The sequence below is a fragment of the Carassius auratus genome, unplaced genomic scaffold (genome assembly GCF_003368295.1).
Source record: "Carassius auratus strain Wakin unplaced genomic scaffold, ASM336829v1 scaf_tig00032189, whole genome shotgun sequence".
Classification (NCBI taxonomy): domain Eukaryota; kingdom Metazoa; phylum Chordata; class Actinopteri; order Cypriniformes; family Cyprinidae; genus Carassius; species Carassius auratus.
Window position 1 is genome coordinate 55739 of NW_020525983.1, and position 27197 is coordinate 82935.

A 27197-nucleotide genomic window follows, 5' to 3' on the forward strand; every position below is an offset into this window, starting at 1 on the left:
TTCATTTAGACTGTTAATAAATATAAATATATGTAAATATTTTTCTTTTCTTTTTAAAAAAAATGTCTGTTTCAGGAATCTGAAGGGACGTTGCCCAACTTACTGGTTCTGTGTGGAGACCACGGCATGTCTGAAACCGGCAGTCACGGCGGATCGTCGGAGCCAGAAATCAACACGCCCCTCGTGCTCATCAGCCCCGCCTTCAGGAGGAAAGGTGAGTAGCACAGGCCACTGGTGGCTGTTCTCTAAAGTAGACTCTATATTGAGACATTTGTCTATTGGATTTGCCAGAAAATCCCATGTTAGGAAAGAAAAATGATGTTATCTCATGGTGTTTTGAAGGAAAGTTTACTCGCATTTAGTTTCTCCTCCAGACATAAAGGTTATACGACTCTTTGAAGTTCAAGAAAAACATTTTGGAGGATCTTCTATCGATTTCCCAAAGTTCCTCTGTTTGAAAGTGAAGGTTTTTTTTAAGCATAGGTTGTATATTTGATGTCTTGGTTCTTCAATAAAGTATATTGGCCAGACTTAGTGCAATCCATACACAAAATTCCTCCCACAGTTGTTAAGCCGTATCCAATAATGACAGATATCCAGCGAAACAAGGGCTCTAATAGTCCTCGGTCTCCAGCAAAGAAGCTTTACTCACAATAAACAGTCCTCAGACTGAGAGTCGGCCTGATTGGGTTGATGATTTTTTATCTTTATCTTGCTTTAAATCAAACTTTACCAGCATATTCACACATTCATTTAAGAAAATGCATGTCTTTGTGAGCGCAGAACAATGCTTAAATCAAAAACAGTTGCATTTTTCAGATCAGTGTTAATGACTGTGCAAGATATTCTTAGAATGTGCAAAGCTGTGTGCTACTGTTCATCTGTTTAGGAGTTGTTTCAACCATTCTTGCATTTTATATCATTTGCAAGAACAAAAAAAGGATCTGCTTTTGTTAGAGCTTAAACTGTAGACAATTTTTTTTTGTTTTTTTTGAATAATCAAGAAAGTATCTGTAAAGTAGTGATGAAGGGAAGTTGTTCCACTAAAAAGAGCTTTATGTGTTTCACACTTTCTTTGCTTGCATTCTTTTATTGCATTTATATTTTTCTCCCTATTTTAATCGTCAACTATTTTAGTTCTTGCATCACAGACAGCCAAAAAAATTTTTTTCTATTCTCTCCGGTTCTCAAAATTATAGTTAATGTAGCAATTTAATGCTGATTAGCATTAATTCAGTACAAATTACAGTACATATAGTTTTCAATCCAGTCAGTTCACATCAGATAAAATCAAGTAATTTTTTTTCTCTTGTAAAATGTTATTTTACTTAAAATTATATGATCACTTTGACTTTTGAATATTCAAATCATGTTTAAAAATATTTAATATTTTATTAGTGAGATTTTATGGGTAAGATTTTTTGTTTGTTTTTGAAAGAAGTCTCTTATGCTCAAAAATACAGTGAAAAGTTAAATAACTGTAAACAATAAAATAACTGTTATATATAAAAATATGTAAAAACATTACATTTATTCAAGTGATGCAAAGCTAAATTTTCAGCAGCCATTATTCCAGTCTTCAGTGTCACATGGTCCATCAGACGTCATTGTAATTTCTTCTTATTATGAGGATTATTTGATGAATATAAAATACAAAAGAACAGCATTTCTTTGAATTTGTATCATTACAAATGTCTTTACCGTAACTTTTCATCAAATGAATGCATCTTTCTGAATAGAATTATTAATTTCTTAAAAAATAAAAATCATGTTGACCCCAAACTTTTCAACAACTGTGTAGAAAGTTAAAGTTCTACTGTAAGGCTTTCTATATGTGCTCCTTCTCACATATCCTATATAGACTCATGTAGTTGTTCCCTGCACAGTAAATCACAAATGTCTGTGACAGTCTGATTGCATTAGAGGAATTCTGCGGTGAGTTGCTGGATAATTTTACGGCCCGAGGGTTTTAAATTACCCACTGATTCATCTCTGTCTAATAATATGAAGCATTAATTCATTTTTTCCCTACTGTTTTATAATGGATTAATTTGCATTGAGTCTAGTGTGTAATTGATTGTGGCACACACACACACACACACACACACACACACTGGTCATGTGATGCAGTACACAAAGCGAGCACATGACACTCTTATAACCACGTGTGAATAAACACACACACACACACACACACACACACACACACGCTATACTCACGCCCTAGAGTGTGAAAATCTGTGAGAGATGCTCATTATCCACTTCCACTCATCCCTACATTCTCTCTCTTTCTCTCTCCTTCATGAAAGTGTGGAGTGGCAAAGCATCTGTCTACACCAGACTGTCAGGGTGAATGTGATAATTGTTTCTTTTCCTGTATGATCTATTTTTGTGATCTCTTACTCATTTATACACATGCACACACACGCATTCACACCAGCTTTCTCGTGCAGCACTGTTTTTATTTAAAGATGAGCTCATTTTCTCACCCGCTGCATGTGGCGCTTTCATGCTGACCTCATCGTCCATCACACCGCTATAGCCGCAGGTAAAACCAGTGCTGTCTGGAGAGAGACATGGCAGACTTGTTAATAAGCAGCTGAAATGTTGTTTTTATTTTTTTTTGTATATGCATAAACTTAACCTGAATTGACTTCATTTGTGTCTTTGTAACTCCATCGGCATTTTACATTGCAAAGTGATTCTTCAGAGAGATTCAGAACAGACTCAATTCAGTCAGATTTAACAATCGATTTACTGATTCTTTTAAGGATATGTGTGTTTATTTTTATGCACAGCCAGCGAGGACCGTGCAAAAGCAATGCAATGCCATTCAGCTGAATTATAGATAAAACTTTTGAGTTAACGCTACAGATTCATCAAAAACACAGTGCAGAGAACACTGACTTAATCAAACGCTGATGTTGATGTGAAGAATATATTATAATTTTTACTTAGTGTCATCAACTTCCTGCTAGAGATGAAGTGATCTGCATTCATTAATTAATATGTAAATATGGCAGAACAGCGCTGGAATGAGAACAAAAGTAGCAGAAAACTTTTGGAGGGATGGATGGATATATAAATAGATGGAAGGGTGGATAGATTTATAAATGGACAGATGGATGAATAAATTAATTGATTGATGGATTAAACGATGGTCAGATGGATGGATGTTTAAATGGATGGATGATAGACGGATGGATAGATGGATGGATGGATGATAGATGTATAAATGGATGGATATATATATGGATGGATAGATAGTTTTAAATTGATTGATGGATGAATGGATGGATGTATAAGTATATAAATTGGATGGATGGATAATAGATGGATGAATACATGTATAGATAGATAGATAGATAGATAGATAGATAGATAGATAGATAGATAGATGGTTGGGTAAATGGATGGATGAATAAATATATATATATAAATTGATGGAGGGATTGGATAAATGGATCGATAGATAAATATATAAATTGATGGACGGATGGATAAATGGATGGATGGATGGATGGATGGATGGATAAATGAATAAAAGGATGGATGTACATGTATACATGAAAGAATGGATATATAAATAGATGGATAGATGTATAAATAGATCAATAGATGGATGTATAAATGTATAGATGATTAATGGATGGATAAATGTATATAAGGATGGACAGATGTGCATGTATAAATGGATGGATAGCTGTATAAAAAGATAGATAGATAGATAGATAGATAGATAGATAGATAGATAGATAGATAGATAGATAGATAGATAGATAGATAGATAGATAGATAGAGATTGATTGATTGATTGATTGATTGATTGATTTTCTTTATTGTAAAACTCCAGAAACTGCATCTCATGGACAGAAGTGTGCTGTAAAGGACCGCATCTTTTAAAAATTTTATATTCATCATCCTAATAATTTGTCATGTGCGGAAACCTTACACACTGAGTCTGACGCATATTAATTAATACATTGTGTAAAACAGTACAGTAGTCTTAAAGCAGTGAGGATGATCTTACTGTTCTCTCTCTTCTTAAAAAGAGAAAAAGAAAGGAAATATTAGGTTCATCCAATCCTGAGAAAATCCAAACTTCTTTATCAAGAAGCTGCAGGATTAGCAAAACCCCTCACAAAATACTTGTTACGGATGCAAAAAATGCAGAAAATCAAACCTGATCTACGTACTGTACATTTTTTGTTTAAGGACAAAAAAAGTTTTGGAGGCAGTGTGTGTGTATTCGTGTCTGACACAACATGAGGTCATATCTATTTTTTTAACGTGCAAAAATTTCAAGTGAAAATTTCAGACTCTGCGTGCAATGATCTCAAGCCTATGAGCAGTTAATGACACATATCTTGCTGTTGCAGCGGGATTTGATGAGCCAGGTGTCCTGGAGCAGGTGGATCTGACCCCCACCCTCGCACTGGGTCTGGGGTTACCCATCTCCAAGAACAGCGTGGGCCATTTGATTCCAGCTGTGTTTGAGGAGTTATCACTCAGAGAACAGCTGCGCCTCCTCCAGATCAACGGACACCAGCTCAGCCGCCTCCTACAGGACAGCAATCCCACCTTCCACAAGGGTGAGTTCACATGTGCAGTACAAAGCTAATGCATAGAGCAGCATTCCCACAGAGCCGTGATCAGTCCACAAACCATCTGATGCAGTTTCAAACACATGATCTAAGAGGCTACTTATTGGCCATAATAATAACTTCATGTCCCAAGCCAGGAGGTCCAAAGATGAGATGGACTGAAGTCCAGTCACCTCTGGTTTGAGATGTAAGGTCTGACTCTGCCAACTGTAAAAGATTTTGGTTATTTGGAAAGAAATGTAAACTTCACTTCTCACAGATGGATCATCAGCAGCAGCAGTGGAAGTTTGGAAGCCTCACAATCCACATGTTAATTAGTAATGATTGATGAGGCACATGGATGTGCCTTTAGCCACTAATTGGCATAAATAGAGAGCATTCAACGGAAAATTTTGCTGACTGGTATTAGTGAAGAAAATATCACTATATTTGCATATAGCACAGGATTTGTAGGTTTCCATTATGTGGAGTCCAAGTTTAAACGGAGTGTGCATCCAATCGGATATCAGACTGATCAATCAAGATGCATGAAGTGTAAAAAAAAAAGTCCCAAGAGCTCCAAAAGATCACAAGAGTTATTGTCTGAACTGAAATACTTAAATATTGTGTCAAAAAGATGGATAGATGATGTATATTTGGTTGAAGGGGATGCATGTCTAAATGGATGGATAATGGATGGATAAAAAGGAAGGATGGATGGATGAATGGAGGTACTCCATGAAGTCTTGTTGATGTGTTAATGATTTACCCTTTACATTCATAACTTAACTAGTTACAAACATTCAGTAAAAAAAAAAAAAAAAAATGTAACTTGGGATGTTCATGTTTATTTTTCCTAACCGACAACCGATGCGCATTAACCTATTATTAACTGTTAACTGACAAGAATATTTTAAATTAGAATTTAATTAAATTAGAAAGGATAAGTGTCTGCGACCCGTTAAAAATACTAACATTAGTTTCCCGAGGATTTATTTTACATGCGCAAATAGCAGCAAACAACAGAACATGAGGATTCACATGCATCAAATCACACATCTGTAGCGCTTCTGCAAGTTTAGAAAAACATAATAAAGTTAGGCTATATTTCATATACAGTACAGACCAAAAGTTTGGACACACCTTCTCATTCAAAGAGTTTTCTTTATTTTCATGACTATGAAAATTGTAGATTCACACTGAAGGCATCAAAACTACGAATTAACAAATATGGAATCATATATGGAATTATATACATAACAAAAAGTGTGAAACAACTGAAAATATGTCATATTGTAGGTTCTTCAAAGTAGCCAGCTTTTGCTTTGATTACTGCTTTGCACACTCTTGGCATTCTCTTGATGAGCTTCAAGAGGTAGTCACCTGAAATGGTCTTCCAACAAGTCTTGAAGGAGTTCCCCATTTTTTTGTGAATGTACACAAATAAAGACAAACCTTTTACAATTCTGATTATCTTTGACTAAAAGGAGAAGTTGCTTCCACTGTTAAAAGGAAAAAATTCAAGTGAATTTGTGCACACAGTTAAGATTTGCTACCTTGACAATGTAGCCTTTTCATTATCATAATAAAATACAGTCAGTTAAACATGAAAAAAAAACACTGCTCAGTTTAAATATGTAATGAAATATGTGCCGTTAAGTGTTATCACCGTACCGCCGTGATGTTATGCAAAACATTTTGTTTATGTAGATATTAGAAAGCAAGTGCAGTAGGTTACATAATAAATAATAATTTGGCATTAAAATACATCCCGAATATGGAAACATTTGATTTTGTGTTGAATGAGGGACCCAACGTGGTTTCAGTTTAGTTTTAACCTAAATTAATTTGTTTTGGCTTGTCATTTATATTGCTATAGGTTCTTATATTTTTTAATTCTGGTTCTTTTCTAAATACTGTTAGCTGAAAGGTTTTGTTGTGGAGTGAGGTGAACTAAAATAGCCTAGCTATGTTTACAGTGTTTATAATAATGTTTGTAAACATTTCATGTCGGCATTAGGCCTATTTCTGAATAAAGTAATAAAATGTGACTTATATGTTTTTTCTCTCTAAAAAAGAAACAATTTTTTTTTTTAAATTATACTCGTAGCGTTATTTTAACAATGCCGCAAATCTTTTTAAATATTTAAATAAATAAATAAATGACTTTTTAAACCATTTAACTGATTGTGTTAATCGCTCAAAATTATATAAATTCGGTTACCGGTTAACCAGTTAAAATGAACATTTCTAACTGAAACAGAAACTTATTAAAAATGGCTTTCAGTAATTTAAATACAGCTGAAAGAAAATGTTAAGAAATATGAGAAAAAAAATTATATTTGATGAAAAGTTTGAAAGTCTAAAACAGTGTTTTGTTTTGTTTTATATTTGTTTTGTTTTGTTTGGTTTTAGGTTTGAATCTGCCATTTAATAATTGAATGTTATTAAATAATATAAATAATGCTAAAGTTACAGAGTCAGGGTCTCTCAGAGTGTCTCTTATACTTTCACACTACATTTGACTACTAACTATGGCATTTGTCTCATAAAAGCAACAAGCTTCAGTCTTGTAGTCTGCTTTAGTTTTCAATCCAGTTCAGTTTTGTTTTCCTGTTTTGCAGCCTGAGTTTTGCTCATGAAACCCTGTCAGTAACCTGACATAAGAGCACAGGTTTGAGTACACAGACATGACTGTGCATTTAGAGCACTTTAAATCCATAGAAATAGAGAATTTATACCCTTTAGCCCAAGCCTAGATGTGTTTGTATATGTGTTTGTGTGTCCTCCGCTGTCTCTTTTGCAGTTTGGTTGCATTTTCTCTCAGTGGGATATCTGGCCTCCCACAAACATCCATCTCTGGCTCATTCACTTTTCGCCTCTTGCAGCATTGAGTGTTTTGCTGGGTTATGAGGTGTGTGTGTGTGTTTGTACAGGGTTAGAGTGTTTGATGCTGATGTCTGCTGACATTTTCATAGACTCGTGTTGCTGTTTTCTGGAAGTGTATGTCTTGTGTAGCCAGACATTTTGACTCGTTATAAATCTGAATCACAGCTTATTCTTGCTACAAACTGTCAGGAAGAGATTGTTTGACTGATATGGGAAGCAACCAGAAGAGTGTTTTTGTTTGTGTGTGCATGTATCTAAATTTGTTGAACAATAACAGATTGGCATTCAAATTAGTGCACAGAAAAGTCAATCCGCAAGCAGCTGTACAGATGCTGATGCATCCCATGGATCGGCTTTTATGGTGGGAAGAAGATGCTTTAGCCGGCAGAGCGTATTTTGTTTGCCCGTGCTGTTTGAATGAGATCATGATAGATCATGACAGGATGATGCGATTTGCCTTTATGTAAACACTGTTTATATATGTGCACAAATTGTGGCAGTCTGGTTTTCATATGCAATTGTATTCATGCATATGGTTTGATTTTTTTGTTTTGTTTAGTTTTTTGTTTTTACTATGTATGTCATATTTATTGTTAAATAATGTTTTAATTATTAGCATTTACATTTTTAAATTATAAATTACTTTTATATATTACTGTTTTTATAAATATTTGAGAACAAAATGAAATGAAATATATACAGCTGATTTATCTATTATTTGCTAAAATTAGATCTGTTTTTAATCAATGTTTGTTATCTGCATTTGTTTGTGCCTATTTAAAATGTATTGTTTAGTGTCTGTTAAGCCAGAAACAAATGATGCAACAAAAATAGATTTAATTTAATTATTTATATTATTATTTTTAAATGGAAGTACAAACATTTCTGTAAAGACAACAACTGTTTCTTTTTTTAAGTCCAGTAGTTCCTATTCTTCTTGAGATTCCTTATGTTCTGATGTAGGCTTAACCTGTGCGCTCTAACTCCAGGAAATTGTGTAAAACCAGCCAATCAGATCAAAGTTTATCATTTCAGCCCACTCTTGACATTCCTTTGTGTACAATATGCATTAGACATTGAATTTCCCCCCTTTCACCTGTGCTCGAGTGAAGGTTCGAGAGGCGTGTGGAGGTTGAGATCTGATTGATGAGGATGACATACCGCCGCTGCCCACTTTTGTCCTTCCACTTTCTATGGAAATGTAAAAATATGAGATTGTTAGAGGTCAGCTCTTCAGTTTCTGTGTGACGTACAGGCAGATATCACCTCACTTCACCCATGTCTGTCTTGCTCTCTTTGGGATATAGAAACTTCTCCATCATGCTTTGCAGCCTAATGAAGCACTTAATTAAATTGCAGATGAATTATTGTGATTAAGGGGAGAATCATTCATCTGAGTTTTTCTAAGCACATTGACCTGAAAGCGAGACGTCTGAAGTTTTCTCCTGATAACACTTTTCCCACGGTAACACGCTGAGAGCTGAAGCTCATGACGGCGCACCATTAAAATGCAACATGCAGCAGAACCCTGCGTCACACTAGAGATCTTGACCTGCTTTCCACTGTGTGTATGAAGCAGAGGCAGTGCTCAAAAATCTTCATACTAGCATACTGCAGTCTATAGTAAATACTGTATAGTGCATACATTTGTTTTTAAATCTTGGAAATAAATAAAAAGTGATGTTAGTTACTAATTACTTTTTGTGACTACTTTATATATAACTACTGTAAGCTGCACATTTGGCAAATTAAGGATGTCATCTGTGTATTTCATTTACTATGCACACTATACATAATGCATACTGTAAAAATAGTGATAGTGATATGATAGTGTGCCATTCCAAAACACCCAGAGGGGTCTCTTTTTGTGCCTTTTTCAGCACTTTCATCTGGAATGCGTTATGCATTATTATGCATTATTAAGTTTGATTTATCTATCTATCTATCTATCTATCTATCTATCTATCTGTCTATCTGTCTATCTGTCTATCTATCTATCTATCTATCTATCTATCTATCTATCTATCTATCTATCTATCTATCTATCTATCTATCTATCTATCTATCTATCTGTCAGTCCCTCTGTCTGTCTGTCTGTCTGTCCGTCCCTCCGTCTGTCTGTCCCTCCATCTGTCTGTCTGTCTGTCTGTCCCTCCGTCTGTCTGTCTGTCTGTCTGTCCCTCCATCTGTCTGTCTGTCTGTCCGTTCCTCTGTCTGTCTGTCTGTCCCTCTGTCTGTCTGTCTGTCCCTCCGTCTGTCTGTCTGTCTGTCCCTCTGTCCCTTCATCTGTCTGTCTGTCTGTCCCTCTGTCCCTTCATCTGTCTGTCTGTCCCTCTGTCCCTCCATCTGTCTGTCTGTCTGTCTGTCTGTCCCTTCATCTGTCTGTCTGTCTGTCTGTCCCTTCATCTGTCTGTCTGTCTGTCCCTCTGTCCCTCCATCTGTCTGTCTGTCTGTCTGTCTGTCCGTCCCTCCATCTGTCTGTCCCTCCGTCTGTCTGTCTGTCTGCCTGTCCATCTGTCTGTATGTCTGTCTGTATCTCTGTCTGTCCGTCCGTCTGTCTGTCCCTCTGTCTGTCTGTCTGTCCATCCCTTCATCTGTCTGTCTGTCTGTCTCTGTCTGTCTGTCTGTATGTCTGTCTGTCCGTCCGTCTGTCTGTCCCTCTGTCTGTCTGTCTGTCCGTCCCTCCATCTGTCTGTCTGTCTGTCCCTCCGTCTGTCCGTCGGTCTCTGTCTGTCCATCTATCTGCTTCTTTCTCCCTTCTCTTTCCTTGTTTTCTTTCTTATTTCCTGCTGTAAATATTCATGAATAATCCCCTTTATTCCAAGCTCATCCCAGCAGACACTCTGTTTGGCTTTTCTCTAACTCTCCTGCTCTGTGATCAATGCTGTGAATTAAACTTTCATTATTAAGCAGACGCCACTTTGTCTAAGAGAGGACAGAGCATTTTCTGAGAATCATCCTCACAGGCAGAGGTTTCTCATTGCCGTAACACCATTAGGAATCTTTCAGCTCTAATATGTATGACTTTCAGCTGATACTATGGAAATAACGCTATGTTTCACTGTCATAACACTGTGTAACAGTTGACATGGATTCATGAGCTAATTCAGCATAATCATATAATTGATTAATCACAGCCTCGCTTATTTGTGTTATGACAATAGATCGTTCCAGGAAAGTGAATTCATTCATAAGAGAATAGATTGATGTGAAAACGCCTCTAATGTTCTGTTTTTACCCGCTAACACTCAGTAATTGTCCCATTCATCACTTTTTCACTGGGTTAACATGAGCTCCGTCAGCAAATCATGTTTTGGTTTATCACCTTTCTGTCTTAAGGGTTTAAGCAGACAAGATGCAGCAGATTAAGATGCTACATGGACGCTCAGGAAAAACAAAAACATTCACATGGCCTGGAGGAATGTGTGGCTTCACATACTATCTGTCCAAAGCAGCATGCATGATTAGAATTCATATGCAAGATGCACTGATCATGCATACTACTCATATAGTATATAAAGCCACATCCTGCAAAATCACAATAAGTTAAATATATTGTACTGTATGCCAAAAGTGCTCATATGGTAGATTTTCTGCTCACACTAAATATTACGAACAACACCATTGCTCTAAATTTTTTAGTTGCCATAGCAGTTCCAATTAATATTAAATTTTAAGGTAATTAATTTAGCATCCGTTAGTTATTGAGTGTCCATTAGTATCGTAAGGTAATTTTGCTTGTAATTTAATTAATTGTTTGCATCCAAACAATTTGCGACAAAGAGGCTCATTTTATAAAGATGTAATTTTAAGTGCATGCTTTTAGTATGTTATACAAGTATGCAAATGAGATTGCAGCCTATATGACTTCATGGACAGTTTTATGTGTTTTTGCATTAACATCTCAAAGTAATTTAGCTATAGGATTTAAGGCCATTTATTTTGTGCATTTAAACAGTTTGCTAGAAAAACTTTTGTAATTTGTGATTTTGTTTAATCGCATGATGTGCCAATTAATAAATTGCAAAGGGGGCAATAAATTAGACCAGAAAATGATTTTTTAAAGTCATTACTGTGTAAAATGAACAAAGCATTGAATGCAAAGGACAATAAATAAATGAATAAAGTAGTTTTAGAAAGAAACATAAACTTGAAGCCTTTGGCCATAACTTTTTTTTTCGAGAAGTTGCATCTGAATTGGCATTTAGATGTAATTTACACATGAAACAAAAAGTTGCATGAATTTAAATTGCATGGGTTTACAATAAAATAATATTGAAATATTATTGAAAAACTAAAATTGCCAGTAGGTGGTGATTTCTCACTGTCCTAAAAAAGTGAGTCATTCAGTCGTTCATTCAACCGATTCCTTCAAACTGATGATTCATTCTAGAATATAGCAAGAGAGGTGCATCCCAATTTGCATACTAGTTATCTAACACAATTCTGAATAAAAAAACTTAGAATTGTGAGATATAAACTCATAATTGAGAGAAAACATTAGGCTATATTAGACTGTAATTTATTGTCATCATGCATTATGTTCGTTAGCAACTGCTTACAGTGTGAGCTGATGCACATGGACAACGTACATATCTGGCCCAGGAAAAAGTGTGTTAAAGAATGCATAATTTTTTCCCTGAATTTTGTCCACACATATTAATTTATATTAAAAAAAAATGTCTCCACAATATGCTTTTAAAGAAATATTGTTGTATCGTTCTACAGCGCACCGTCTATCAGCTGCAGTTCTGGCCCTGCTGTATCAGTATACTGTAATACGTGACATACAGTACATTTGGATCAGAGTTACTCTCACGGGACACTGCACTTATTCACAGTCACAAAAGGACATTATAAACCGCACAGTAAAAACCTTGTCAAACAGCGCCTGATTACTGATCTAAGTTATCTGTTGTGCTAATACTATTAAAACACACAAGGTTTATGTTTAGACTCCAGTGTTAATTTCGTTGACTAAATATTTTCGTCATTATTTTCATCACGAATATATTTTTGCGGACGAAAACTAAACGAAAACTAAAATAGAAGGCACTGATGGAGACTAAAACTATGACTAAATTGATTGACATTATCGTCAACGAATAAAGGAAGAGACGAAAATAGACTGTGACGAAAATCAAATCAGCAGACGGGAGAGATGCGAGGAATGAGCAAAAGAACCGGCAAATCAGAACAGACTGCATGAGAGAAGAGAACCAATCCGAGCCTGACTTATTGAGACGTGAAGCGAAGGTTTTCAGTTTTTAAATGAGCTCCCGGGAAGTCGGCATTCGAAGAGGCGATGTCTAAAAGGGCGACAAAATGTCTACAGCTCACTTCACGTTTGACGACGAACAAAACAAAACAAAGCGTAAAGCACGCGGAGCGCTCATTCATGGCAAGAACACAACCAATTTGAAAAGACATTTACAAACGAGCCACCCGGACATTTTCTCAAATGTAATTTCACAACGATGTTCTTTTGTTTATTGAGCTAAGCAAAATTGGAACAGTGCAGTGCGTAGATGTTGTAGCATTAAATATTACGAACTGAAAAGTACTGTAAAATAGCCCCTTCTTCAAATTAGATGAGAGCACAATACTAATACGTAATATCATGATAAATACATTTGATTAATACTAATGTTTAGTATATTTTATAATGTTCTACTTGTTGACAATATCACAAATATTTCTATATTAGTCATGTGAAACATGAATGTTCACATCCTATCATTATACATACAAATCTAGCAATATTGTAGTATTTAAAACATACAATATTGCTAGACAAATGAATACCTAAAATCTTGTTACTTTTTTTATCCACCTAGCTGCCAACTTATTAAATATTTACTTTAAATGTATGCACTTATTGTTCAGCTCAGCTGTAAGCTTTAAGGTCCTGGACCTAACGTTATTTTTCTTTTATTGATGGTCAATTGGCAGCTAGTTATTGTTTACATTATCATGACAGTGTTTGTTGCTGCATAAAAGCTTTTGAATCGAAATAAAGACACAGTTGTGTTGAAATAAAGTTGAATTTGTGTTTTATATATTTTGGTTAAGTTTGTTTCCTATACCAGCTGTAAAAAATTGTCTAGTAAATCTGTTATTGATTTTAGTCTTATTTTAGTCGACTAAAATACCAAGCAATTTTAGTCGACTAAAATACCAAGCAATTTTAGTCGACTAAAATAAGACTAAAATTAAAACAAATCAGATGACTAAAACTTGACTAAAACTAAAAAGAATTATAGTCAAAAGACTAAGACTAAAACTAAATTAAAATTTCGTGTCAAAATTAACACTGTTAGACTCTATGTATAGTTAGTAATGTCTAAAATTAAAAGTAAACTGTTAAGAGAGAAATGGATGCGTGCCTGTATTTTAGATGCATGCAGCTCTTAAAGGGCCAGAGCTAAACATGCTGCCAACTGTCATTAAAGAGATAGATCATCCTGTATTAATTTCTTTCTTCTGCCGAACACAAAAGAAGATATTTTGAAGAATGTGGGTAACCGAACTGTTTCTGGTCCATATTGAATTTGATAGTATGAAAAAATACTATGGAAGTAGCTATAGTAGTGTTATTCACATTCTTCAACCTAACATTTATCTTCAGCAGAAGAAAGAACTCATTAAGGTTTAAAGCAACTTTTTAGTAAGTAAATGATAGTACAGAATAAAAATAAAACACTTTTCATTTTTGAATGAATTATTCCTTTAATGCTAATAAAAAAACGAAACACAAAGAGAAAAATCACTCACTACTCTTGATTTAAAAACGTTAATAATAGTAATCTATATAGTGGTTTATTTTTATATTTGTTGATTCAGTTTCTTGAATGCTCCTGCTAAATAAACCTATTGTACATGAAAATAAAACACTGTTTGTATATTATGTGTATCTTTGTTCTCATTTTTTTAATAACAAAGATAAAACACAAAGATTTTTGTTTTCGCCCACTTTGGCCTAAATATCCACCATTCTTTTTTATGTTTTTGTTACCTTGAAAGGCTTTGTCTTTATAATAGGGAAATTAGTTTGGCTGTAATGTTCAGACAACTTGCAAAATATATATATTGCATTGGTCGATATGTAAATGAGATGTTGCGACTGTGTTCTACAATTTGCAAATTTTTTGTAATTCACCCGCAGAAATTTTGGAATTATGCTCTTGCGCTAATTTGCACTGTTTAGTAAATCTGGCCCTAAATCGACATCACTAATAAAGAATATTTAAGGTTATTCATTTTGTGTATGCAAACAGTTTGCAACAGAGTGACAAATTACATAAAGATGCAATACATGTGTTATACATATACAAATGCAGCCTGTGTGTGTTCATGAACATGTTTCTATGATTTTGCATGCTTTGGAGAGTGTGAGCTTGCATATGTTAAGCCAGAGATGTAAATTAAGTATGCAGACAACACATGCTTGGCTGGCGTGTTGTTGGTTTTGCATACTTAACGTGTTTAATGACAAACAAGGAGGTGATAGTTTCCTTAAAATTTGTCATTGTTATTCCAAAACTGATTTTAACATGTTGACTCTTTAACATGAGCTGACTTGCTGTACAAACTGTTTGTCTGTGTCAGTAGTTGAGCTGCAAGACTGTAGAAGTCAGCCGTTCATGCCTAATGCATTTTAAATTGCACTCCCAACAATGGAAAACACAGTTGATCCAAGTATGCGACACAAACAGAATGTGTCTGTGTCATTCTACACAGCATCGGTTCCATGGAGAATCAGAGCTCAGAGATGGCGAGAGACACGTTAGAAAGAGAGAGGCACAGAGCGAAACGGAGGTGTCCTGTAGTGAAGCTTCTGGGTGGTATGAGGCAGACGTGTCTGTTAGCTCCCTCTGAGATCCCGCTGTGAAGGCCCTTAGTGTCTGTCTGCTTTAAAACACAGCCAGCAGACACCTGATTCTTATGCAACAGCTTCCTCGTGGTGTCTTCATAATACCGTGGCTCTGTTTCAAAACCTAGTGAGCATTACAAGGCATTGTATGTGAAGGCTGTTCTGACAGATAAATATGTTATTTTAAACACCTTCTTATGAGATCAGCATCACATTTATTTTGGGATGAGAAGGCTATCTTGCAATGCATTGCAGTGGGCTCAGTTAAAAAAAAAAAAAAACATCTAATTTTTTTTTTTTTTTCGTTTCTGATTTTACTGATTACATGCTTGTTAAATAATGCATTTTAGATTTTTTTTATTATTAGGTTTTTTTTTTCCTCAGTGATTTTGCTGCCTAGACAGGCTTGCTAAATAATAGCTTATAATAATAATAGTTTTGTTTTATTAATTTATTTCATGTAATTGAATTTAAATCATCTTTTTTCTCCCTGTTTTTGCTGCTTACATTATAATTGTAAGTTTTTTATTTATTTGTTTATTTTAAGTTATGAAGATGATGATGATGATGATGATTAATATTGTTGTTTTTTCATTATTAAAATTATCTTTTTTTTTTCCTCACTGATTTTACTGATTGCATGCTTGTTAAATAATGGAAAACAATAGATAAACTGATTGTAATTGTAAGGGTTATTTATTTGTTTTTTTATTTTTTATATATATATTTTTCATGTCATTTAATTAAAAAATGACTGTTTTCTGCTTAAAAACATTTTTTCTCTCAAAATAGTAGGGAAAAAAACAATAGCTAGCAGGAGATAAATCAATTGTAATTTTAAGGATTTTTACATTCATTTGAATTTATTTATGTATATTTATTAGTTTATGTTTATATTTTATTTTATTTGTATCTATGTAATTTTAAATACTTTAAATACTGTAATTTATTTTATCTTATTGTACAGTGTAATATTATAATTTAATTAAAATAAATGACTTTTCCCACTGATTTTGCCATTAACAGGCTTGCTAAACAATAAAGCAAATGATAGATAACTGATAAATTGATAGTAGATTGTAAGGATTTTTATTAGGGTTTTTAATTAGGGGTTCAAGCACGCAGTGCTGAAATCCTATTGTATCGGTTAGGATTTTTATTTTATTTTTATGATTTATTTTGTCTGTATTTACTTTGTTATTGTTCCATTTAATTTAGTTTCAAATCAGTTATTTTCTCATATTTTTTGCTTACAGTCTTGCTAAACCATTGATAAAACGATATGCAACAACAGATAAACTGACTCTTATAAGGTTTCTATAATATAATTTAATTAGCAGTCATGTAGAGCATTTCAAATCAGTCACTCACAAGGTTCAAGTTTAGCAAAATGCATTTGAAGGTAGTTGTCTATGTAGGTAGACAGCGAGGCAGTTAACAAAGTTACAGTCGTTCTCTTTCTTGTGTTTCTCTCTCTCTGTCACAGAGGATGGTTACGAGCAGTTTCGCGTGGCAGAGAAGTCTCACGGAAGCTGGATGCAGCTCTATGTGGATGGAAACACGTCTGAGGTTTTGAGTAACATGGGCAAGAAGGTTCTCAAACAGTATCTGGAGGCCCTGAAGGCAATGAGTTCAGCTCTGAGCAAACAGCTGGGCAAATACGACATGTACTCCATGATCATGGGCATGATCTTCACACTGCAGGTGAGATCCGTGCAGTCCTGAAGATATTTGCATCACTCACAGTCTAGTTTGGTCCACATCACACTAAGTATGCCGTCTACTCAAACTAAACTTTATTCAAGGTTCTGGCTATAAAGGTCAGTCTGATTCATTCTTAAAGTATTTCACATTTTTAACAGGCAGGTTTTATTTCAGCTATTGTAATTTCACATCTATATTCTGGCAGGTTTTGGCAGTTCCACATCAGATTCGAACATTTGCTCCTTCATGTCTATCACTTGCAGTTATAGTGGAAACTAAAACATTTATCACTTCATAATACTAATTTCCTGGTGCAAAGTGACTTTGTATGGTGTATGTTATGTGTCACTAAATTACACGTGAAAGCAGTTTTAACTAGTGATAAGAAAATTAATTATTTAGCAAGTTAAATCTCTTTCAGAATCTTCTGGCAGCCTTATACAGAGACAATAGTTCCTTTTTTCCCCAGTATTTATAAGGAAATTTTGATTAAAATAAATGTGTCATATATAATATAAAAGATTATATAAAAATACAGCTTTTTTTAAAGAAATATCTGCTGCTCACCAAGACTAAAAAATACAGTAATAACAGTGGTATTGTGAAATTATATTTACAAACAAAAAAGTTTTCTGTTTGAATATGTTAAAATGTAATTTATTCTTGTGATCAAAGCTATATTTTTCAGCATCATCTCTCCAGTCTTCAGTGTCACATGATCCTTCAGAAATCATTCTAATATGCTGTTTTGCTGCTCAAGAAATGTGTATTATTATCAATGTTAAAAACATATATTGGAAATTGTGATTTTATGACAAAGAGAAACTGTGATACATTTTTTGCTGTATGTAGGATTGACATTGCGGTCCAAATTCCAATTATTGGAGCGGGTATTTCCCCCCCCCCCCCAGCCCCCCCCCCCCCCCCCCCAGACTTGAAACATACGCATGTTACCAGATTGATGACACCAACAGGAACAAGCGCACCTTCCTTGACAGCTTCCATCATGACTGAAATGAAATACGCTGTGTTTTCCACCAACTGGCAACCCGGGGTGCCAAAATACAATTTGGTAAACTGGCAGTGGGCGGATTTCACAAACCAAAGCTCATACAGACGTTCTGACATTTTTTTAAAGAAGAATAACTGACTGTAGCATTGTTTTTCAGATAAACAAGAATATTAACTTAGCATGTTTACTAAATATCTACAAACATATTATGGTATTTTTATGCTTTAGTAGTCAAAAACATACATACAGCACCTTTATTGAAAAGAACAGCATTTATTTAAAAAAAGAAATCGTAACATTGTCACTTGTGGTCAACATACATTATTTATTTACAATATATTGGCATAATATCAATCCTTGGTCACCTATACTCTCAATGGGCCTCATTCATGAAACATTCGTAAATAGATTAGAAAATTCTGAGTAATTTGCGCGTGAAACCGATATTTTAACATGCGTATGTTAATGAATTCCAGTTATATGTAAATAGGGCGCGTGTGCACTCTCATTCACAATTAGCATAATCCCGCCTATCAATGAATGTTACAGCTATGCAAATTGTGTTTCCAGGAACGCAGTGGAGAATTCTGGTCTACTTTTTCAGGTTTGGCTCCAGTATATTGCATAAATGCAAAAAAGACTAATAGGCCATATGCCTAATAATAAGTATTCAATAACCCCCCCCCAAAAAAAAAAAATTTTGCCAGCTGAAAAATATCATGCACTTTTCTTAAAACGACCAGCTGGTGGCGCTTGAAAACGCTTTGGTTGCTATGATTTGGAATATCCTTGGCAGTAATGTTTTACTAGTATCTCATTTTGAAGAATATTACTGAATATTAAATGCAGAAAACAATAATATTAACTTCTCTGTTGTTGTTCACTTGTTGTATAAGTAGTAGGATGATTGGTCGCTGTAGTAGGCTATTTGTTCCATCCCTCTTCCATTGATTGGATGGCTGGGTAAAAAGTGACAGTGACAAGTGACCTCCCGCTCTCTCTAGTGAAGCTTACACGGACGTGACTAAAACTACAATTCATCGACTGGGTGCTATTGGCTGGCTCCAAAAGGGAGTCAGTCCCATAGACTCCCCATGTTAAAATGCCCAACTTTGCAGCAGAAAAAAAAAACATGTTTACAGCCTGATACAAAAAGTGGTTTTGGTCTATATAGCTAATTTTGCCCTTCATGACAACTGTGAGGGGGTGATTTTTTTATCCATCTAAATGTTATTAATCCTTAAATGTCTGCATAATTAAGGGCGTGGCCACTTGAGTGACAAGTGGATTGCCGCCACTGTCACCGCCGTTTAGCTAAGTAGGCGTGGTTTCAGGAACCAGCTCCCGCCTTTTTGCCCGTTTTGATTATCTAGGAGTGTCGATGACCCGCTCCACCCACTTTGAGCTTCAAAAACGCTCATCAGGAGTCTACGTTGTGATGTCATGGACACTACATCCATGTTTGTCTACAGTCTTTGGTTTTACCCAAAGCTAAACAGTTTTTCAACTCTAAGCTACAAAAAAACTAACAAAAAAATTTAATTATACATTACTTATACAATTGAACCCATTGTTGCCATAGAAACTATATGAGTGCAGCTAGTTTTAGATTAGCTAAAGATTTGCGGATAAATGTGGAATTTAGCTGATGAGTTGTAACTTAAATGAGTTGTAAAAGGATTAAACATATCTGTATTTCTGGTAAACTGTAAATTTGTGGAAAGATTTCATTCGTTTTCTTCCTTTGGCCGATGATAAGGTGAATGATGGTGAGACGTGAGTTGAGAGTGGAGTTCGGAGGTCTTACAGTGGTGTGAAGGAGGATCAATGTCTGGGTGTGAAGGACTGCGGCCTCTCGTCTCATTTACATCCCTCACCCTGCCAACTCATTATGAGCTTAATTAGTCCCTCTCTTCTCTGTAATTAACAATAAAGAGCTTGCCAGCCCTCACGGCGGAGTTCAGATCCAGCCTGGTGTGGGTTGTTGGAGAATCAGGGGAGCCCTTCGAAGTCTTTGGGAGTTAATTTCTCCAGGTTTTCAGTTTTGGATTTGGATTTTCACTGTTTCTTATTTCCTCAAGTCAACGTGAAATCAAAACTGACCCTATTTGCTTTCCTTACACAAATTCCTGTTTTGTGTGCGTGTATGTGTGCATGCCTATTTCATCATTACAGATTATTCCTGTAAAGATGTTTGCTTTATGTTTTTCATAATCTTTTTTTAATATGTGATAAGCAGCATTCCTTTGTTGGGAAACAGTGTTAACCAGTAGCTATTAAGCACTGTTTTAAAGGGATAGTTCACCCAAAAATTTTGATTCTGTCATTAATTACTCGCCCTCATAGCGTTCCAAAACCCTCAGACCTTCGTTCATCTTTGGAACACAAATTAAGATATTTTTTAATGAAATGTGAGAGCTTTTTGACCCTGCATAGACTGCAATATAATGGACACGTTCAAAGTCCAGAAATGTAGTAAATACATTGTTAAAATAGTCCATGATTGATTCAACTCAAATTGTGAAACTTGTGTATTAAATAAATTTAATGCATCAGAATGAAGTATTTTACGTCTTTCGTTTTTTTAATGTGATGATTTTGGCTCAAATTTAACAAAACCCACCAATTCACTATCTCAACAAATTAGAATATGGTGACATATATCAACACAAAACACATGCAAAGGTTTCCTGAGACTTCAAAATGGTCTCTCAGTTTGATTCACTAGGCTATGCAATCATGGGGCAACCAACCAAGAGAACCTTATAAGGTTTGTCAAGCAAAATTGATTCAAGAACTTCACAAGGAATGGACCGAGGCTGGGGTCAAGGCATCAAGAGCCACCACACACACAGGTGTCAAGGAATTTGGATACAGTTGTCGTATTCTTCTTGTTAAGCCACTCCTGAACCACAGACAACATCAGAGGCATCTTACCTGGGCTAAAATACTGTAATTTTGACCAGTGGTCCAAAATCCTCTTTTCAGATGAAACAAGTTTTACATTTCATTTGGAAACCAAGGTCCTAGAGTCTGGAGGAAGGGTGGAGAAGCTCATAGCCCAAGTTGCTTGAAGTCCAGTGTTAAGTTTCCACAGTCTGTGATGATTTGGGGTTCAGTGTCATCTGCTGGTGTTGGTCCATTGTGTCACTGCACCCGTTTACCAAGAAATTTTGGAGCACTTCATGCTTCCTTTTGCTGACCAGCTTTTTGAAGATGCTGATTTCATTTTCCAGCAGGATTTGGCACCTGCCCACACTGCCAAAAGCACCAAAAGTTGGTTAAATGACCATGGTGTTGGTGTGCTTGACTGGTCAGCAAACTCACAAGACCTGAACCCCAGAGAGAATCTATGGAGTATTGTCAAGAGGAAGATGAGAAACAAGAGACCAAACAATGCAGATGAGCTGAAAGCCACTGTCAAATAAACCTGGGCTTCCATACCACCTCAGCAGTGCCACAAACTGATCACCTCCATGCCACACCGAATTGAGGCAGTAATTAATGCAAAAGGAGCCCCTACCAAATATTGAGTACATGTACAGTAAACGTACATACTCTCCAGAAGGCCAACAATTCAATAAAAAGGTTTTTTTGTTTTGGTCTTGTGAAGTATAGTATGAAGTATGAAGTAAAATCATCACAATTAAAAGAACCAAAGACTACTTCAGTCTGTTCATTGAATTTATTTAATACACAAGTTTCACAATTTGAGTTGAATTACTGAATAATATAATTACCACTTCCACCACATTCTAATTTATTGAGATGCACCTGTAGTAAAAGTACCTAGTAGTATAGACGAAACCAAAATTTTCTTTTATCCAAACCCATTTCAAACAAGCTTATATTATTGTTACCTTATAGACTCAAGAATACATCCATTCCAGACACGGAAGATGCTCTGATTTGAATTTACAACATTTTATTTTACCAACCAAACATGTTAGTAGTCCACAAATCATTACCTTTTTCTGTGTCAGACTTATCTTTGTTTGTTGTCATCATCTAATGTCGCGAGCGGGGCTGAGGAAGTGACGTTGCCTGCGTCTGTGCAGTGCGACCTGATGCATCCCCTGAAGTGAGACAAAGGAAATATTGCTAAATAATAATAATAATGCGACTACATGAGATGAAATAACGTTATAACATTTTGTTTTGTCTCGTTTTGGTCAATGAAAATAAAGAGACATTTTAGCATAGTTTGTATTTTGTAAACCACTTTTTTTTGTTCTTGTTTTTATTAATATTGCATTATACATTTAATTATAGTCATCGTCTCGTTAGTCATAATTTTCGTTGACAATAGCAACACTAGTTGTGATATCATAATCAATATTTTACTGCTTAGACCTTGAGAGAAAGTTTTTCTTTTTGCAACCTTTGCCTTTTCAAAGTTAGGTTGGTATATGTTTAGAGGACTGTGGCGCTACAAACTCTACACTGCAAGCACACAATTCAGCTACTCTTGCGGTGTAGATGCGGTATTAGAGTGTCAGCATGCTAAAACCCTCTCTGAGAAGCTGCATCTCTAAATTCATTCCTTTAAAGCTGCGCTGCTACAGCCATCAAAGCAGCACTTTTGAAACAATTTCACCACCTTCAAGAATACACACAATTACTGTCAAACTTCAAATCACCTGTCGTGGGCGATGTTCCCGTTATTATGCACAATCCATAGCTCTCAGTTTATTTGCAAACACTATGATAGTTTTGTGCAATATAAGATTATAGTTATTTATTTGTTATAGTTATTTAGCCTGTTTATTTGTTTAGTATCTGGCAGATACCGTATTTAATGTGCAATTGACGGCATTGACTATTGTTCAAAAGTTTGGGTTCTATAGGATTTGTATTTATTTAAAAAAAAATTTTTTAAGAAATGAATGCTTTCATTCAACAATGACATATTGAACTGAAGTGACAATAAAGATGTTTATAATGTTATAAAAGATTTCTTTTACAAATAAATGCTGTTCTTTTGAACTTTCTAGAATTAAAGGATCCTGAAAAAAGTAACACATTTTCCACAAAAATATTAATATTATATATTCAAGACTGGAGTAATTGCTGCTAAAATTTCAGGTTTGCATCAGGAATAAACTGCATTTTAAAATAAATTCAAATAGAAAACAGTTATTTTAACTTGTGATAATATTTTGCAATATTACTGTTTTTATTGCATTTTGGCTAAATTAAATTGACTGTTATGGTCTCGATTAAGAACTTAGGATCTGATTCAACAGAAAATATAATTCCCTAGACTACAACAAAGAAAAATCTTTTCCAATCCTCTATGAGGAAAGGAACCAGGGTTTCTCCATCTCATATGACCCATTGGATGCCCCAAACCTTCTGACATTCTCCAGTCCCACATCCCACTGGACACTGTGTCCTTTAGATCTCACTGAACGGATGAGGTATTGACTGTTTGGAGACTGTAGTAGTACTTCAATAATGGATTGCACTTAGCAAATACAGCTGTTGAACTGTGGCAGGAAAAAGGTCTTTAGCTCACACGCACATATAGCATGCATCAAATGTGGTGATTTCATCAATACTGCAAGCCTGGGAAAAAAAAGATATTGCAACTGCAGAAGATGAGCGGTGTTATAAAATGTTTCCTCCATAAAGCTTTGAAAAATAAGTTCTGGTTGTAAATTAATCTTTATGAAGCTTGATTGATGATAAATATATAACTGTTGATTGTTAGTTCATGTTACCTCAGGTCCATTAACAGATTTGAATTTTAATAATGTATTGGTGAATGTAGAAAATAACTTTTAGATTTTTTTTATATATATATAAATAGTTTGTGTTAATTTAGCTAGTCAACAAATGAAGCCTTTATATATATATATATATATATATATATATATATATATATATATATATATATATATATATATATATATGCCTATAAAGAATTATTTTATATTGCATTATATGAAATATATTTAATATAATACCATTTTTATAATATATAGTTATTTATATATTATAGGTTTTTTTTTTTGCAATCGAAAACACAAATTGCTAACAAGACTATAGTGTTGCTAACTGCGAGGATGTGAGTTTACATGCTTGATGAATCGAACAGCCGATTTGCCAACTTTACTCAGCAAGCTGGCAGAAGGTCTACACCATAATGAAGTGCACCAATTAGCTTTAGTCAGGGTGTTGGACAAAAGGTCAAAATAAACGAGGAGAAGTGTTGTGAAAAAGTACCACAATAGCTGTTACTCTCTGAACAGCATTAGAGGACTCCAGAGGTTGCCAAAAACAGTAGGTCATTTGCTCTGTAATTTTTTACACAGGCTGTGTGAGGAAATACACAGGCGTGTTCAATTTGGACAGGATTGAAATCACAAAGTGCAGCTGAGAAACAAATTGACCTGACCTCTTCTGGGAGAACTAGTCCTGTCCAAATAGAGCAGAGAGGGGTGGAAATGAGCATGGTGTCATCATCTGAAACTAAAGTCATTTCACAAAAAAGTTCACTAATAAAGCCTTTATTAAATATCAAAACAAACATCTTTGCCGTTGTCATGTTCAAACATTGAAAAATACTTTACAGCGTTTATTAAAATTCAGCTTTGCATCACAGGACAAAATTACATTTTAAAAATATATTCAAATAGAAAATAGATGTTTTAAATTGTAATAATATTTCAGTTTTGCTTTTTATTTTTATTTTTTACAGTATTTTTAATCAATTAAATGCATCCTTGGTGAGCAGAAGAGATTTCTCTCAAAAACATTACGATCTCAAACTTTTAAACGATGGTGTAATACAATTTCATAATTTCAAGTTATAACATTGATATAAGAATGAACATGAACTAAAAATGATCAGTAGTATTCTTATAAGTTAAGATTTTGCTGTTCATTGTTGGCTCATGGCACTTAATATCAGAAACACGCATTATGAAAGAAAATATGGTCAGTTGTGATTTCATGCTGACTTTGATCATATTTCAGCTTTCCATTTTCTGTCTCAGCAAAATATCAGATTAGTTTTTCATCCTGTTTTCCGCTCTCCCATTGTTCACTTATTCCTTTGGCCCTTTATGCTAAATCTGATCCCCAAAAGCTTTTAACTCCGATGATCGGCAGTTTGTGTCTTTTCTCTGTTAAATATTAACGTGGCATTTCTGACCCTCCGATTTCAAGTTCTGAGAAAAAAGTTTTTAGTTTTTTATGTGACTTCTTCAAACATCGCTCACAGTGCAAATGTAACATCACGTAGAGATGTCAACGAAGACAGTCGTGAGCGAGTGAACCGGATGGGGACAAGAAAAGAGCGAGTGCGTTTCAAAGCGAGCGTTTGACTGTCGGTGCATTGTTGGAAGTCGGAGGCAAGGACACGTCAGCGTGTGTCCTTTTTTAAAGCCCTGCTCTCCTGCTTTTATCAGAAATCTCTCAGAATGTGAGATATCTGCATTCACTTCTTGGCTGTCAGTTTCGACAGTTTTTTACAATGAAAAAAGCTGAATTTGCATTAGCAAGAGGCTTCCTGACAGCAGTGGACAGGTTTTCTCCAGTAAATAACTTCTAAATTCATTGCGAGTCTTTCTTTAGGGTTGTTTATGAATATGTGTCCTGGTGTCGTGCTGCAGACAAACCCATTATTAATTTTCCATAAGCCTTGTCGATGTGCGACCCACGCTGACCACCCTTCTGATGAAAAGTGTGTGTGTTTATGTGAGATTACAGTTGTTTATGTATAACCACAATTCCAGAGAAGTTGGGACATTTTGTAAAATGCAATAAAATCAAGCATCTGTGATTTGTTCCTTCTCTTTAACTTTTATTTAATTTACAAAAGTACAAAGAAAAGATTTAGTTTTAAGAGTTTAGATTAAGAGTTTTCACTGACCAACATAAATGCATTTTGTAATTAGGAACACATGTTGATTTTGATGGTTGCAACACACTGTAATGTATCTGCATTAGTCCAATACAGTTGTGTTTGAGAAGGATGAGGTGTGTATTGTATTAACATGTATCCTGGGATGTACAGCAGATACATAGTCAGGAACAGGTTGGAACAAATGTTGTAAGTAATAAATAAATAAAAAATCACCCAATGAAAATCCTGAGCTTGTTACTAATCTAAACATTTAGGTGGCTTGCATCCTATAAATGATCCTGTCATCTTTGTGTATAAAGTTTTGTTAACTCCATTTGTTGTTGTTGACTACATACACATACAAAGTTTCTTATGCTCATCAAGGTTACATTTATTTGATCAACAATACTGTAATATTGTGAAATATTATTGCAATTTGCAAAAGTAACTTCCTATATTAATATACTTTAAAGTGTAATTTATTCCTGTGATGCAGAGCTGAATTTTATTCAGGCATCTCTACAGTCTTCAGTGTCACATGATCTTTCAGAAATCATTCTAATATGCTGAATTTTTTTGTCTATGTTAAAAACATTTGTGCTGCTTGAATTTTTGGAATCTATGACACTAGCATACTTTGATGAAATTTTTTTTTTTTTTAAGAAAAAGGCTTTATTTAAAATAGAAATCTTCTGAAACAATATACACCACTGTTCAGTAGTTTGGGTTCAGTTTGTTATTTTCTATATAAACACTTTAATCCATTCTTTCATTTCATTCATTTAACAACGTGTTAATTGATAAAAAGAGTTGATAAAAAGAGAAAGTAAAGACTTCTATTTTGAATAAATGCTGTTCTTTTTTTTAACTTTTTGTACTTTTATACGTATACTATCCAATGGCACCCAAACAAAAGTGTTTACTGAGAAGCTGTAAAGTGCTGACTTAGTCAGTGATCCCCATTTCTCCAAAACCCTGCCCTCCAAAGACCTTATCCAATCCAATGTCTGCAAACCCAGACATGCAAAATGATTGACAGGCAGAGAGCACTTCTGACTGGCTTAAAACTTTCAGATTCTTTTTTGCTGATTACAGGGCCTTGTGTTGACACAGAGATGTGTGTGATTTCTCAGGACGCCTATTTCTGTGATAACTGCCAGGGCCATTTTATGAGCGATATGCCTGGAAAATCACTTACAACAACTTCAATACCAGGTGTAGAAACTACTATCGGTCTCGAATGGCCATTTGTGAAGGCATCACCTGAGACAGATGTTAATACAG

The 27197-nt window shown here is 34.9% G+C and overlaps 1 protein-coding gene across 1 annotated transcript in view; it reads left to right on the top strand.

Moving 5' to 3' along the window:
* LOC113080839 (GPI ethanolamine phosphate transferase 2-like) overlaps window positions 1-27197 on the top strand; it is a 134380-nt gene that overhangs the window by 42559 nt on the left and 64624 nt on the right. Inside the window, exons 4-6 of the mRNA XM_026252895.1 lie at window positions 76-214; window positions 4380-4592; window positions 16832-17049. Coding sequence (XP_026108680.1) covers window positions 76-214; window positions 4380-4592; window positions 16832-17049 — 570 coding nt within the window. The remainder of the gene's footprint in view (window positions 1-75; window positions 215-4379; window positions 4593-16831; window positions 17050-27197) is intronic.